General features: G+C 38.6%; 1 protein-coding gene across 2 annotated transcripts in view; it reads right to left on the bottom strand.

Annotated features, from left to right (window-relative positions):
- The window catches only part of mast1a (microtubule associated serine/threonine kinase 1a), a 62,627-nt gene extending 51,000 nt beyond the window's left edge, over nucleotides 1-11,627 (bottom strand). Inside the window, exons 1-2 of one of the 2 annotated variants that reach the window (XM_032500397.1) lie at nucleotides 10,443-11,627; nucleotides 566-597 (exon numbers count right to left, since the gene is read on the bottom strand). In XM_032500397.1, the coding sequence (XP_032356288.1) occupies nucleotides 566-597; nucleotides 10,443-10,481 (71 nt within the window). In that variant the 5' untranslated portion in view covers nucleotides 10,482-11,627. The remainder of the gene's footprint in view (nucleotides 1-565; nucleotides 598-10,442) is intronic. The other variant, XM_032500403.1, reaches the window with a different exon arrangement.
- Between the last annotated feature and the right edge of the window lie 3,923 nt (nucleotides 11,628-15,550).

Here is a 15,550-nt window from a genome sequence, read left to right as displayed (position 1 = left end):
CCCTCATACTCTGCTTCTGACTGGGTAGTAGTCCTGACCTAGGGACTGTGCATGTGTGCCGTTGTACAAAGATGGAACATAAGAGAGATACCTCACACTGTAGCTAAAAGAGAGAGCTCAACACAAATAGGTGAAAAGAGGAGCTGCAGCAATGTGCAGTACAACAAAATATGTTCTATTTTGAAAATTAAACCTTGTAAACCTGTTCTGATATAAGCTCTAAATACAATTATGAACTTGAAAATAGGGCATTATATGAGCACTTTAAGTCATAGCACACTAAAGTGTCTTCTATATGAAAAACCCTATATGTTGATATTGTCTCCGTTTTACAGAGAATAAATCGCATTTCCACAGTTTCCTTCATTGGAAAACAACTCTATGAAGCCAACACAATTTCATTAAATCCATGGAAACCAAAGCTTACAATAAAATAAAAACCTCATAGTAGCAGATCTAACAGCAGACTACTCACCTGCAATTTAGGGAAAGGTGCACACACAAATTAGAGACAGTATCTCAACAACATACATACAAAGAAATAAATGTGTAAATGTGACCTTACCTGTTACTTTTCCGTGGCAGAGGTAGATCCTTCTGGTAAAAAAAGAGTAGGCAATAGAGAGAAAGAAAAGAAGGGGAGAGCAGATATATTAGCCTGATTAGACTTGTTTTACACATCATGGAATCACTGTTTATAGGACTGAGGAAAAGGTCATTAAGTTTGGTGGGGAAATATAAATTAGCATTCAGTTAAAGTTCAGTTAAAGACTGAAACAAATGTAATTACACATGCCTGATACGTTACTTAATGAAGAACGGGGAATTCTAAGGAAAAAACCTTCATAATGACTAACATTTTTGTCTTATCCATTTTATTTTGAATGTGTTTTCTATTTTCATTTTCTTGTTTATTTCACTGCTGTAGTTTTTTTTACTTCCTCATAACCAATGTTTTCTTTTAGCATATATAGGCCATCATAAGGCTATATTATTCACCATTTCTCCAACAAAGTTGTCTTAACCCAGTGTTTTTTTGTCTTAGTGTGGACATGAGTGTGAGTTTTCCCTAACATATTGTTTTATTTGAAGGCTTTTACTGGGTTGAAGAGGTATAGGTTTCCTATATTTCACACAAAAATGGGCAAACATTCTAAAAAATTCTAATAAGACAAAACACAATTTTGTGCAACTGAAAGAAAAATAATCTTTTCCTTCAATGATCACTCTGAGTCATCTTGGGAACCACTGCCTGAACTTCGCCTAAATGTTTACATTCATGGCAACTGCCCACATTGTTTTATAATACAACATTTTGATATTTGCTTCCTACATAATTGCTGCTAAACCATCAACCATTGACAGATTTATTTGCAAAAGACCAAAAGTATGTCACTGAATACCTAAAGTGCCCATATTATGCTCATTTTCAGGTTCATAATTGTATTTTGAGGTTTTACCAGAATAGGTTTACATGGTTTCATTTTCAAAAAAATATTTTTCTTGTACTGCACATTGTTGCAGATCCTGTTTTCACCCTGTGTTTAGGTCTTTGTTTTAGATACAGAGTGAGACATCTCACGTCTTTACTATCTTTATTGGGAGTCGTAAATGCGCAGTAGCTAGGTGAGGATCACATCAGCTAAGATAACTTTTTCTCCAACTTTGGTCAGTCCAAGGCAGGATTAGCTGGGAGACCTCTTCTAAACAAGGGGCACTTGTGGAATACCTGCAGAACAGGGATATGTAGTTTTTATGTAGGATTTGTAGATTATGGTGAACACGTGTGTCAATGTCAATGTCATTTCTATAGCACATTTAAAAACAAAAACAGTTGACCAAAGTGCTGAACAGGGTCGGTGTCAAATACATAAATAACAAGTGTAAAAATTACTACAACCAAAGTACATCAAAGGGAGACAAACAACACTTTAAAACATCAGAATCCAGGTATTGAGGGTTAAAAGCTACTGCAAAAAGGTGTGTCTTAAGCAGCGATTTAAACGTTTGTAAGGTCTGTGCAGCTTTAATATGCATGGGGAGGTTGTTCCATAGGGTGGGGGCGCCCACTGCAAAGGCTCTATCGCCCTTATTTTTCAGCTTTGATCTCGAGACATCCAAGAGCAGCTGATTTGTTGACCTCAGCGTTCAGTGTCTATTGTAGCAGTGTTTTGCCATTGAGAACAAGCTAGCATGCAACGGTTAGCCACCTCGTCTTGGCTAGTTACGTAGAAAGCCGTGCAGATTTTGAATATTATTTTTATAATATGGGCACTTTAAACAATCAAGATACTTGTCTTTTTCAGGGGCATTATGCAATGCACCAATTCATCTCCACATCATAGATATGAAACCATAAAATCATGTGCCATTTTGTTTGGAGCCCACTAATAACTATGGATCATACAATTAAACCTGAGTCTCTGCAAATAATGCTGGCGTCCCGCGCAGAAAATAGGACTCTTCAAAAACCTGAAAGAAGGTACAACTTGTAAATCATGTCTTTTAATGTCAAAATATAATGGATAATTTAACGGATCCCTGATTGACACTGTAATTTAGAGAAATACCACTGTTTCCAATACTATAGTCAACTTTTCTGATAATGAAATTGTTCAAATAGAAGTGTAGGCCGGGATCCGTCTATAAACAGATTTGTGATTTCTCTATTAATGTCTTGTATAAGTGGAAAGCAGTTTGAAAATTGATCCCTCATAAGTGCTCATAGACTTCAGAGCTTCAGGATCCACCAGGTTGAGGGGAGCCAAAGTCAATTTAAAACATGTTGCTGCTATATTTATGACATTAGGACACTACAGCAAGGGCACTGATGTGATTAGGATCTACTGGGAGGAATCGGTGTGGTGCTTGTTGCCCATCTATTCCCAATTTGATTCCATTTTACACTCAGCTAAAGTAAAATCAGGTTACTGTCAATTTCTATTGTCAGCCTCTACTGCATTGGTCATCAAGGTATTTTCTACAGCCCAGTGGCTCCAATAAAAAAGATATTATCATTTGTTTCTTTCCACTCAGGAAAGGCTTAATGACACAGAGCCATGTCTGTGAAATGAAATGAATTCAAGTGATGATAAACCACATTAGGGTGAGAAGTTGAAAATAAACAAATATGAGAGAAAAATAAGCGAACATGTAAGAGATGGCAATTGGTTTTCCGGAAAGAAGGATTTCATCCTGTTACACGAGGGCAATCCTGAAATCTCTCTCTCTATCTCTCTCTCTGTATAAGAAAACAAGCATTACAAAACCCAAACAAAGCCAAGCTGATGAAACATGACTTGACAGCTGGAGCTCTTGTCTCCAAACAATCTCAAAACAAGATCACGACCCAAGCTCGTCAGCACTGTGACACATTAAAACAAGTTGCACTTAATAAACATTTACGAAAAGCCAACGAGCAGAAGAAAGGCTGCAAAGACTCATTGTAATAAGCCGGAACCAGTTTAAGTGCATGAGTGCAGCAGTAGTACCATTATCACATGAATAAAGAAACTTGGAAAATGATACTCTGCACAGACTAGGCTATATTGAAAGGAGTAGCTCTACATTTTGTCAAATATGTTTATTTGTTTTCTTTTGGTAAGAGTTAGAGGAGACAATTGATACTACTCTCTTATAGAAAGCAAATATGCATATTTTTAAACTATTCCTTTAAATTAAGATAAACCTACAGTATATGATGGTGGCCTGGCAGCATTTCTCAGTTCAGAAGAGATTTTCCAATGGGAATGACATCACCCTTCATAGTGAGCTCTTTCTGGGCCAGCTAATGAGTTACATCATTAAGAGGAAGTGAGCTAGGCCAGGGTTACTCAGAGAGAGCCCCACAGGAGTCTTAGGTGTGTGTGTGCGTGTGCGTGTGCGTGTGCGTGTGTGTGTGTGTGTGTGTGTGTGTGTTGCACTACATACTCCTACAACAAAGATGGGTTGAGACATGATGTATGATTTCTGTTTGTTTTTGTGTGTGTGTGTGTGTGTGTGTGTGTGTGTGTGTGTGTGTGTGTGTGTGTGCATGCATGCATTACATTTAACTGTCTCCTGTTCGCGAGAGAGAGAGAGAGAGAGAGAGAGAGAGATTGTGTGTGTGTGTGTGTGTGTGCAGCATATGGGTTAAGTATAAGTACGCTCCAAACACACCTACAAATGCTTGGGAGGATCATCTTCACTAGCTGTGAAAAACGACTCATCTCAGTGACACACACTCTCCCAGTTACAGCCAAAGAAAATGTGCGCACACACACAAAAGAGCACTTATACTGCCCTGGAAGCCTAACATTTCTGCTGTTTTATTGAAGGATCAATCAGTCAAAAATCATTAAGATAGGAAAATGTTCTGGTCTGAGAAAGTTGCACTATGAGGATGCAAAATGCAAATATTTTATCTCAAAGTGGCAATAATGAAGTGGTTTTGCAGACATAATCCAACATAGAAAGACTTGCAAATGTCCGCACATACAAATGAATACCTTTAATCAATTATACTTACAACTGCCATGCTTAAAGTAATTGCAAAACATTCCGATTCTCATGCAGACACTATGTTGTGTTCTAAAAAGTAAAGAGAGGGTGTCACATGGTTTTTCTATGTGTGTTTTTTTTGGTGGGGGGAGGGGGGATATTTACCCAAGGACAAACTGAAGGCCAACTGGAAACCAAAGAAAAGAAAAATGTTAATATGCTGCTGCTCTGGGCAGAGTCATCAAGCTGTGCATTATTTAGTTCAATATATTTACTTAAAAAGCTTTAAGATCACTGGTCATTACACAAAGGTTTTAAATAATGTCTTATTAAATGATTCCTAACCTATTTTACTTTCTTGTTAAACTGGATCTAGTAAAAAAATGTAATAAATGCTATTTCTTCCTTACTTCTGTCTATTTTGGGATTAAGTCTGGCTCAAGTTTTTGTGCTTTATGAGCGTCTGGCATGATAATCAAAACCCAGTTGAAGTAGTTCAAATATTTGAAGCTATACATAATTATACTCTGGCCCAGATCTGTTGCTTTGATGTACAGTTTGCTCTCACAGTACAAAACCTACCCTTTCTGAATAATACTAACATCAGAAGGACGTGCTGAGGCAGAACAAAGCAGTGGGCATGGCAGTGAGTGACAGGACTTGGCATAGAGAGTTGGATCTTCTGCAGTGATCACACTCTTATCCCCTGTGCTTAGCATATTGGAAATGGGCAGTCTGCCTAGAACAAAATATTGGACAAAGTAGGATTGGGTGTGTGTGTGGTGGGTGTGTGTGTGTGTGTGTGTGTGTGTGGTGTGTGTGTGGTGTGTGTGTGTGTGTGTGTGTGTGTGTGTGTGTGTGTGTGTGTTGTGTTGCACTCCATACTCCTACAACAGAGAGGGTTGAGACATGTTGTATGACTTCTGTTTGTTTGAGTGTGTGTGTGTGTGTGTGTGTGTGTGGTGTGTGTGTGTGTGTGTGTGTGTGTGTGTGTGTGTGTGTGTGTGTGTGTATGAGCAGCATATGGGTTAAGTGTAAGTATGCTCCAAACACACCTACAACTGCTCGGGACGTCAGGATCATCCTCACTAGCTATAAAAAAACGACTCATCTCAGTGACACACACTCTCCCAGTTACAGCCAAATAAAATGGACTGGGTGTTGCCACAGATCATTATTATAGTGCTTTCTATTTATTATATGTTTCAATATTCTAAATCTGGGTTTGTTGTTGCAAAGGCCACTTTTTTGGGTATGGGTACAGTTCACAAATAAGAGCCAGTAATAGGTAAAAAATCTATATTACCTTATGAATACATTTCCCCTCTCTCGCCACACATTTCATGTTTGCTTTCTTCATTCACTCTCAAATAAAAGCAAAAATGCCCAAATATAATCTTAAGAAAAAAAGAAAAGGAAGTAAGCAGAAAGGAACAGCAAGAGAATTCTGTAAGGTCTATGTGTATGAGTGGGAAAAAAAAATGTAAGTTGCTCTGGACAAAAACATCTGCTAAATTCACGTGCCGAATTGTATTGTAATTTATTTCCTATTTAATGACAATAACAACCCCCATGCCAAATTTCACACCCTCACAATGGTCTGCCAGTTGACCAAGAGGAGCTGCCAGAATGAGAGTGAAAGTGAGAAGGGAGGTGAGAAATGGGAGACATGAACCGAAAGAGGGCTCGATAAAGTAGGTGATGAAGGTGAAGTGAGAGAGACGGAGAGAAGAAGACTATGTAGCTTAAAGATGACGACAGGAAGACTCTACCAGGATACTATACTGCAAGTGACCAGTAACGCTATAATGCATAGTTTCTGTCTCCCCCATGAGGAATTCTAAGTAATGACAACAAACTGTCGGCGCGTCCACATGATACAAGCCTTCCATGACCGCGCACAGACGGGCATTAATATCAAAAGCTTACTTTAAAAGAGACTGGGTACTCCCAAGAAGAAGAACAGCCTCAGTCGTTTCAGCAAGGGCCCCCAAACAACATGTTTATGTTGATGTGACAAAGCCCTCTAGAGCCACTCTTGCTTAATTTTATTTTTACCTTGAATTTGACTATGAGCAACTGCAACTAAACAATTTCCTTTAAGGGATCAATATATAGTATTCTGATTAGAAAGACTTGATTGCTTCACCCCCTTCTTACTACTGGTCTAGGTCCTTTTCAGCCAGTCCTGCTGCTGGTGGTATGTCTTCCTCCCTAAGGGTACACAGGGCTGTAAGGCCTGTGTGCCAACAGCAAACTGTTTTTTTATTTATCAAGATTCCAAATGTTTGCAAGTTACAACTTTTTTTCCACTGTGGGTGACGTTTATACCTCAAAGTACAGCTACAATTTTAAAATAAACTGTGGAATCACATTTATATTTTATCTTTATTTATATTCATACACTTCTATTTGATCTAAAGTTGGCCATTTTGGAAAATCATCCTATCATGTAGAAGACAGATAAGTAAAGTTGCTAGTATTAGTAATGCGGAATTATATACTCTAAGAAAAGCACATAGACCACAGACCTGGATAATCATTGCACGTGATTGTTCACCATTTCAAAAACATTTCCTGTCACGATTACACAAAGCATGAATGTCACGATGTGTCTTGTTGTGTCCTCACACTTCAACTACATACACACATAAAGCCACATAGCGCACTGTGTGCATTAATATCCACTTGTGGGAAGAAAGGTGGAAACAGTAGAAAGGTGTGATTACACACACACACACACACACACACACACACACACACAAGACACACACACACACACACACACACACACACACACACACACACACACACACACACACACACACACACACACACACACACACACACACACACACACACACACACACACACACACACACACACACACCCTTCCCTCCTCCTCTCTCTCTTCTGGTGTGAAAGTAGATCCAGGCAGAAAGGGATCCAGATATTGTAATAGCCACTTAGATGGGGTCTACTGTAGGCCACAGCTGCTGCCTGCCTCACATCTATGCTGCCCCCCTTCCTACTACTGGCCTAGGGACCTTTCAGCCCGTCCTGCTGCTGGTGGTAGGTCTTCCTCCCTAAGGGTACACAGGGCTGTTAGGCCACCATTAGTCCTACTAATGGGCCTGACAACTGCGCCACATCCTCAGCATTTAGACCTCCTCTGTCTGAGATATGGATATCGACCACTTCAATGGAAATGGAGAATAGGGGCAGAAGGTGGGAGTCGATTTGATATGTACATATAGACATGAATGTTGTGCACAAAACACACACACACACACACACACACACACAAAGAAACGCACACACAGATGCTAAGTGAGCCATTGAATGGATGGAGACACACATTAACATGCACTCTGACTAAAATCAAAAGTTTGATTCACCGGTCATCTTCTTGTAAGAGTTTTGTTTGTCTCTGTAAATCCATCTTGGCTGAATGAGAGAGAGAGAGAGAGAGAGAGGAGAGAGAGAGAGATTGTGTGTGTGTGTGTGTGTGTGTGTGTGTGTGTGTGTGTGTGTGTGTGCGTGCGTGCATGCATGCATGCATTACATTACATTTAATTGTCTCCTGTTCCAGGCTGCCCCGGCTCTCCATATCCACTAAATGATGTTGATATCCATGTTTAAAATTCATCTACTATTAATTTCTGAGAAAATATTTCACTCAAAAAGGAGCAAAGTGACTGAATGTCTTCTGGTTTATACACTGAACTCTGACAAACAAGACTATTCCTGGGCACACATAAACTACATGTCATCTGCAAATATTTACCTGTGTGATGTATGATATCTGTGGCTGATATGAGCAATACTTTTTGTGTAAAAATTCAACTCCTCTACACAGGACCTCTACAAAGAAGCTTTTTCATAGTCAAGCTTACATTGTTACAGCTTTTTAAGCAAGCACATACTTCTGTGGGTTGGGGCCAACGACAATCACACAAATTTACCGAATCACTAGAGACTTGGTTGTTTATGACCAAATTACGAACCAGGCTACGTGACCACAAAGTAATCTGTGTCATGTCCTGCCACTTGCAAACTCTGGAGAGGGAGAATTTTTATTGCTAAGAGTTCTGATAATGGAATATTAATGAACATTAAAGTTGTTAAATAACAGGTTCCAGTTCTCCAAATGTACCATTTTGCTAGTTTTCTTAGTTAAACATGATGTTTTAGAGTGGTGGTTATACAAAACAAGCCTTTTAAATATGTCAGCTTGGTTTTAAGGGAGTCTTAAATCAAATAAAATGTGAAAGAGAGAAAAATGGCCCTCCAGAGTCTTGACGGCCATTTTTACTGTCTCTCTCTCTGCACTTTAACAGCAAACAATTATCAAAAGCCTCAGTCTAAATTTTACTAAGATCCAGTTGAGAAGAAATCTTCAACAAACAGTTAAATAAGTTGCTGTGGTAGAGGTAGGTAGTAGATAGCCTTGTATTCCTTAGAAATACATCCAATGTCTCTCAATCAAGACATTGGATGTAAACACAGACTTTGGATGACGTCGTGAAGATGCATGGGATTATCATCTGGTGTGTTTTGACAGAAGCTAGACTAACTAGAGGGGTCAAAGGGCATATGACGCCCTTGAGAGGCAACCAAACAAAAAGTCCATGTCACTGAAATAAAACTTCAGATTTGTCTGGATTTGAACATTGTTGGAAACATTTGGGGTTATGGAAGTACACAATTTAACAAAACATGTAATACACAGTAGGTATAGTCGTTTTTTAGACATTTCAATGCAGACATATTACATACTGTTCCTTTAAATTGTCTGTATACTTTAGTGTCTGCTTTCTTCCAACATAAATTTGATAAATGATGAGCAATCATCCAGAGCAAAGTATCTTGGCAGAACTATCTTGCAGCAGAATACTTTTACTGTAAATGAAATCACCATGAAACAGAGGACTGACAGACAGCAACCCCTGCATAGTAAGCTTTACCTGCCTCATCTGATTAAATTCACACAAGTGCCCACAACAGAGAAAAGCCTTAAAGGAATCTTTTACTTTGTGAGCCTTTGTGTGTCTGTCATATTGTACAAGATGTCCCTTTCAGCAGCCCAGACTCAACATATGACTGGTTATCATAGATTTGCCTAAATATTACTGTGAATCTAGTCTATATCCTTGACGCTTCACTTCCGGGATTGCTCCGGTGCCGCAGGAAATTTCTCCAGATGTATTTATTATTTGCCGATTTCCGTTTCCTTTCACTTTCTTTGTGTTAGAATATTAAACTCCGGTGGATTTATGAGGACTATGGTTGACCTCCTCCACTTCGCAGCATGTGGATGGTCTGGCAATGCCAGACTACCATGAATCTAAAACTGTCACCCACTGCATTTATTTGTGCTGTCTTTAAAAGTTATTCCAAAACTTTATTGGGACAATATGTTCAGAAAGGTTTGTCTATAAAGATGTTGCCATACTGTTTTTTGATGGGAGCTATCCCTTTATTATCTCAAGGACAATGTTACAACTTATTAACTTTTTTGGAAAAATAGTCAACTTTTTTAATCTAGCCATAAAAGGTTTCTCACTTGATTTTCCATGCATGTGACCATAATATATAAGTCTATATATTGATATTCCAATATAAAATTACCGTGATATAGGGGTTTTCATGTTGCCCACTACTATCTGAAAAGTTGCTGTTTTTTGCAGCAAATCATCTGAATCCACACCTCCCTGTTTTATATCACTCATGGGCCTACACCCTGGGATTACTTTGGAAGCATACATAGATAAAATGTGTTTAAAGGAATACATTAATTAATTCAAAGAATTAAAATTAATGCAATTATTGGTAACTATGACATATTTCTCAACATTTCTTCTGAAATATAAAAAGACATGCGCTCTATGATTTTCTACAGGATTCGTACAATACAATATGGGGATAAATGAGGTTAAAAAAAAAAAAAAGTAACTTCTCACCTGCAGCCTCCGTCTTCGGATGATCCCAGAATCATCCATGGCGGGTGTAAGACTTCACACCTGTCAGAGTGTCTCGTGGGCTACTGGTGACGGCGGCGAGAAAAAGCCCCACTCTCGCGTGGCTTTTAGCGAGAGTCAATTTACTACTTAATCGAAATGCTTGGCAGAGTGTTGGCTGTTTTGGACAAAAATTTACCAGCGAGAAGCAGGTAACATCTGCTAATTAACTAATTGGTGCTATTATATTCAATTTGGTAAATTATACCAGAAACTGTGTCGCGTTACAACCACAAAATATACTATCAATTAGCCTATCTCTACCAAAGTATATATATATAGTATATATATATATACCGTTCCTGTGCTCGACCCCAGCCCACATCCCTTGCTGACCGAGACTACTGACTAGGCTGCTCTGTGGTGGGAACTGCTGAATCAGCCAGAGGCTGCACAGTGGGATCAGCGTGCACTGCACGAACTCAAGTCCAGCTGAGAGACAGAGAAGAAACCCCCCAAACAGCCTGTGTCAGACCGGAGCTTATCACACATATTAAATAAACCAAACAAGTTGGCACACATCTTTCACCCCCTCCAAAACAGCTAGTGCGCATTTCAGTTAAAAAACAAACAAGCTTTTAAAACTAGATAGCCCATTGCACCAGGATCAACCAACAGCAATCCATTCCACTAGTTTCATCCTTTTAAAATGCCTCTATCACAACGATCCTCTGTCGGTCTACAAATCTGCAGAAATCCGCTACGTGTTAGAGGAGTCCACAGGCAGCCAAACCACAAGCACAGTCTATGTGCTGAGAAGGGACATGTACACGGAGTTCGTTGCAGGCCTATTGCACATTATTGCACAACTACAAATCTTATTATATGTCACATCCACTCAGAGCTTCGCTGCATTGACAACGACGAGATCAATGAAAATCTGTAGCGAGATGTCCCTCTGTTCAAAGACACGCACACACACACATCGGCACTGAAAGCAGGTTGATCACTTTACGTTTTCGTCCTCCTGTAAACAGATTTGTCCGTTTCCCGTGTTCTCACAGGTACACGATGGGTTCACTCTGTTCTTCTCTGGTGTAACATTGATTTTTTTCGCGAAACATGATCTGTGGTCGCTACACAGGCTTCGCTCCATCCTTAGCTCTTACCACCCACTTCCTACTACCAAATGACGTTTAACCCTTTAGCGACCAGATGCTTGCGTCAGCTATGGAAGTGGTTTTTGATGTACAAGTTTCCAAGCCAACATTACCAAAGAGGCCAATCATCTTTACTCACATTCCAGCTAAGGTACATCAGCCCCCCAAAAAATGCTAAACTATTTAGCATTTCAAAGGCAAGTTTCAAAAATAATGACAACATATTTGAAGCTAGGGTTGGACAGTAGAGGGCTAAGAATAAGGCTAGTTGATTAATCGATTAAAAGAAAATTTGCATTATTCATTTTTTTTAGGTAAAAAGAAGTGGTGAAAAAGCTACAGTTAACAGCATCTCAAATTACAGGGATTTGCTGTTAGAGTTTGTCATATCAAATAGCCTCAATTTAATATCTTTGTTGACTTTTGGTCTGAGAAAAAATTAGAAAATGTCCCAATTGGGCTCTGTGAATTTGTGCCTCACTATTATTGACATTTCACAGACCAAACGATTCATCAAAAAAAGGAATGGCAGATTAATTGATAATGAAAATAATTGTTAGTTGCACCGCTAATATGAGATGATACAAATTTGTCAACTGTACCATTTACATTGTGGTATATATATATATATATATATATATATATATATATATATATATATATATATATATATATATATATATATATATATAGTTGTTCTAGGCCATTGTGTTGAGCCATCCTGTAAATAAACACTGTTTGATGGCTATATCAATTTCTATATCAATTTCTCTGGGATTTTTGCATCAATCTGATCAACTACCTTCATAAATTGTCACATTTTTAATTAACTGGATGAGTCAAAACCCGTCATTCATGACTGATTATTTTATTCAGCAACCGTTTTTATTGATGACGTTGATGTTTTTTATTTGTGGATTAGTTGTTTGATCTACAAAATGTCAGAAAATAATACAAAAAGTGCCATAACAAAATCCCAGAACCCAATATGATGTCTTCAGATTGTTTGATCAACCAACCAAAACCCAAAGACATGATATAAAACAGAGAAATGGAAGTTGGAACAGTGTGTGGTTGGCTTTTCTTTCTTTTTTTGCAATCACTTGATTATGAAAATAGTTGCAACTATTTTTTTCAAAATATTTTTTCCATATGGCTCTCTCACAAAGTACATCAACAAACAGCTGGTTGAAATTTCTATGCAGCACTCGCCCCATGCATGGGGTTGACAAATACTGCTAACTTGGCACCCAATCTAACCTGAACCCGGTTCCTTTGCAGAATACTTGCATAAAGAGTTACTTAGTTACTTCAAGGTGTTTTGTCAAAATGTGTTTATGCCCATACACTATACGTGTGTCTGAATTAACAGTCAGCACAGCATGCCGTCTTGCTTCTGTTGCTATTCCAATGAAAAATGGCACCAAGGTTCATGCATTATTCAGCATTCACACCTGTCACACATGGGATTCACTGCCACATAACATTTCACAGCTCCTCACCCTTCAGTAACTTGCATCCCTGATCCAAATGTTAATGAATGAACACTGGCATAGAAACAGATTCCCAACATGGTGATTTTAAAGAGAAAGATCTTGAGTGCTGTTTACATATTAACTGAAATTTGCATGTCTTCTGGAGGTCTGATATTCATTCAAACTGAACCGTCCCGTCCCCACTGAGTTTGTAGATGTATTGTCAATAAAATGAATGCATTCCCTGATCAATACTATAGGAAAAGGCATCACTAAGCAGTAGTTATCACTGAATCTACTGAAACGGGTCAAAGTCCATCACCATGTTCATACAATGTGGTGAGTTTGTCAAGATGATGTTTCACTGTTGTTGTTTTTTTACATAATTCTTCTTTGGGCACTTGAGGCCTCCATTTTGACAGGACAGCTGAAGACATGAAAGGGGAGAGAGATGGGGAACGGCATGCAGCAAAGGGTCACAGGTCGGAGTTGAACCCGCGGCTGCTGCATCGAGGAGTAAACCTCTATATATGGGCACTCGCTCTACCAACTGAGCTACCCATGCGCCCATGTTTCACTGTTAACATTCTCACAAGAAAGAAAGCAAGAAAACTGAGTTGGTCAAAGCTGGCTGAGGGGACGGATCAATGTGGAGAGAAAAACAAACAAGAGGCCGGCTGCTCCAGCTTTTTGGCACAGCAGGAGACAAGAGGAAGACTTGGTGGCTTTAAGGAGGATGGTCTTAATGTTCCCTTTTCTCTCAGAGCAGAAGGAGCTGGCAGGCTTTAGTCCCTCGCACCCCCAGATCACTCTGGGTTCAACCCCCCCCCTTCCTCCCCTTCCCCCACAACCACTTGACGTCTCCCACTCTCAACCACCCAAAGAGAACGCACTCATCTAATGGCATAACAGCAGCATATGTTTTGTTAAAAAAGAAGACTGCTGTGTTTTTAGACAATTAATCTGCACATTACTTTTTCAAGACTATTGCAATAATCTCGTAATCTATAAAATTTCAAGAAATTAGTAAATCACATCACAGTTTTACAAAACCCAATATGTTTTTGTTTATATTGTTATAGAGGGTGATAATTCTTATTAAATTATTATTAAAATTATTAATAATTCATTTTATGTTTATCCACTAATCAATTAATGACGTTTCAGCTCTATGGCTCAATAAAGCAAAGGTCACAGTAACACTTTGGCACCAATATTAGGTTTTTATTTCCAAACAACTTCTAAAAATCCCCTTAACCTCAATTACCCACAAGTGTTGACTTCTGGAATAAAACCAGTTTTTTTACAGGCATAAAAAAGTCATGATGAATGATAATATCATATGCCTTTTGCCATTTGTTTAGTATCACATCTAAGCTGTGTGAGGGATCTCTGTTTTGCAAATCCTTTTAGAACACTGCAGTCAGTTCTTGTACTTTTGACAAAGGGTGTAGGGATTACTTTAAGTAGACAGTACATATGATTTTTCTCAAATGGCATCTGTTTTCACATGAAATCTCAATCATCAAGTATTTACAGGTCTGGACAGTTTCCTCATATAAAGGATTACTCCAGCAATTTAGTATTGTATTTCTATAAATGTAGAGAGCTCACTAAAGAGAAAAACACTATGGTCAAAATAGAAGCATCAGTGGCCAAGCTATCCTAACTTTTAATATGAATCAATTTCCAAAACCACTGGATCCTTCATTTCCCATGATGGCACTCAGTAGTGTCTAAAGGGGGATATCCTGAATAGCCCCTTCTTTCAAAGCTCCCTCCAGAGCCACAAAGGATATTATGACACTCTTTTCACAGTCTGAGTAGTGCTTCTTGAGACGAATTATCTTTAAATGTACAATATGTGTAAATTCAGTGGAGTGCCCCACACTTGAATTAAGCCAGGAATAATTGTTATAAGACTCTATTGTTGTGCTTTCATGAAATTATCATTTCCTTATAAGGATACATGTAAATATATTAATTATTGCAGTAGTCCACACATTCTTGCAATAATCAGATGATGTTAATCTGGAAATGATTGAGTGAGATTTCAAACGACTATGCTGAAATTGTTTGTGACACTACACTAAAACCCTCTAGTAATATAATTTGAAAGTTTTATTAAATGTTTCAGTGTCTAATGACTGTTTACAAAGCTTGTCCACCTACCTACAGTAATATGTGCCGGGGAACTCGGTCAAATGTATACAAATTAAACGTAAATCCTATCATATTGGCATTGGCCTTTTTAAAGCTCATACTGATCTAATACTAAAGAGTGCATTAGAAAAATCTGGGACCCAGGCTACATGTGTGCATTGGTGACAGCAGGTGAATAATGTTTCTGGGGAGTGACCCAGTTACCAGCTTGTCTGACGTCTGTAGCACATTTAGCCTATGCTGCGTTTCTTATTAATATTAAATAATTAATGAATGCACATGAATTTTACATCTTTTTTGTTCATTAGGTGCT

The sequence above is a fragment of the Etheostoma spectabile genome, chromosome 2, assembly GCF_008692095.1.
Source record: "Etheostoma spectabile isolate EspeVRDwgs_2016 chromosome 2, UIUC_Espe_1.0, whole genome shotgun sequence".
In the NCBI taxonomy this organism is placed as follows: Eukaryota; Metazoa; Chordata; class Actinopteri; order Perciformes; family Percidae; genus Etheostoma; species Etheostoma spectabile.
This window is presented reverse-complemented; position numbering and strand designations above follow the sequence as displayed.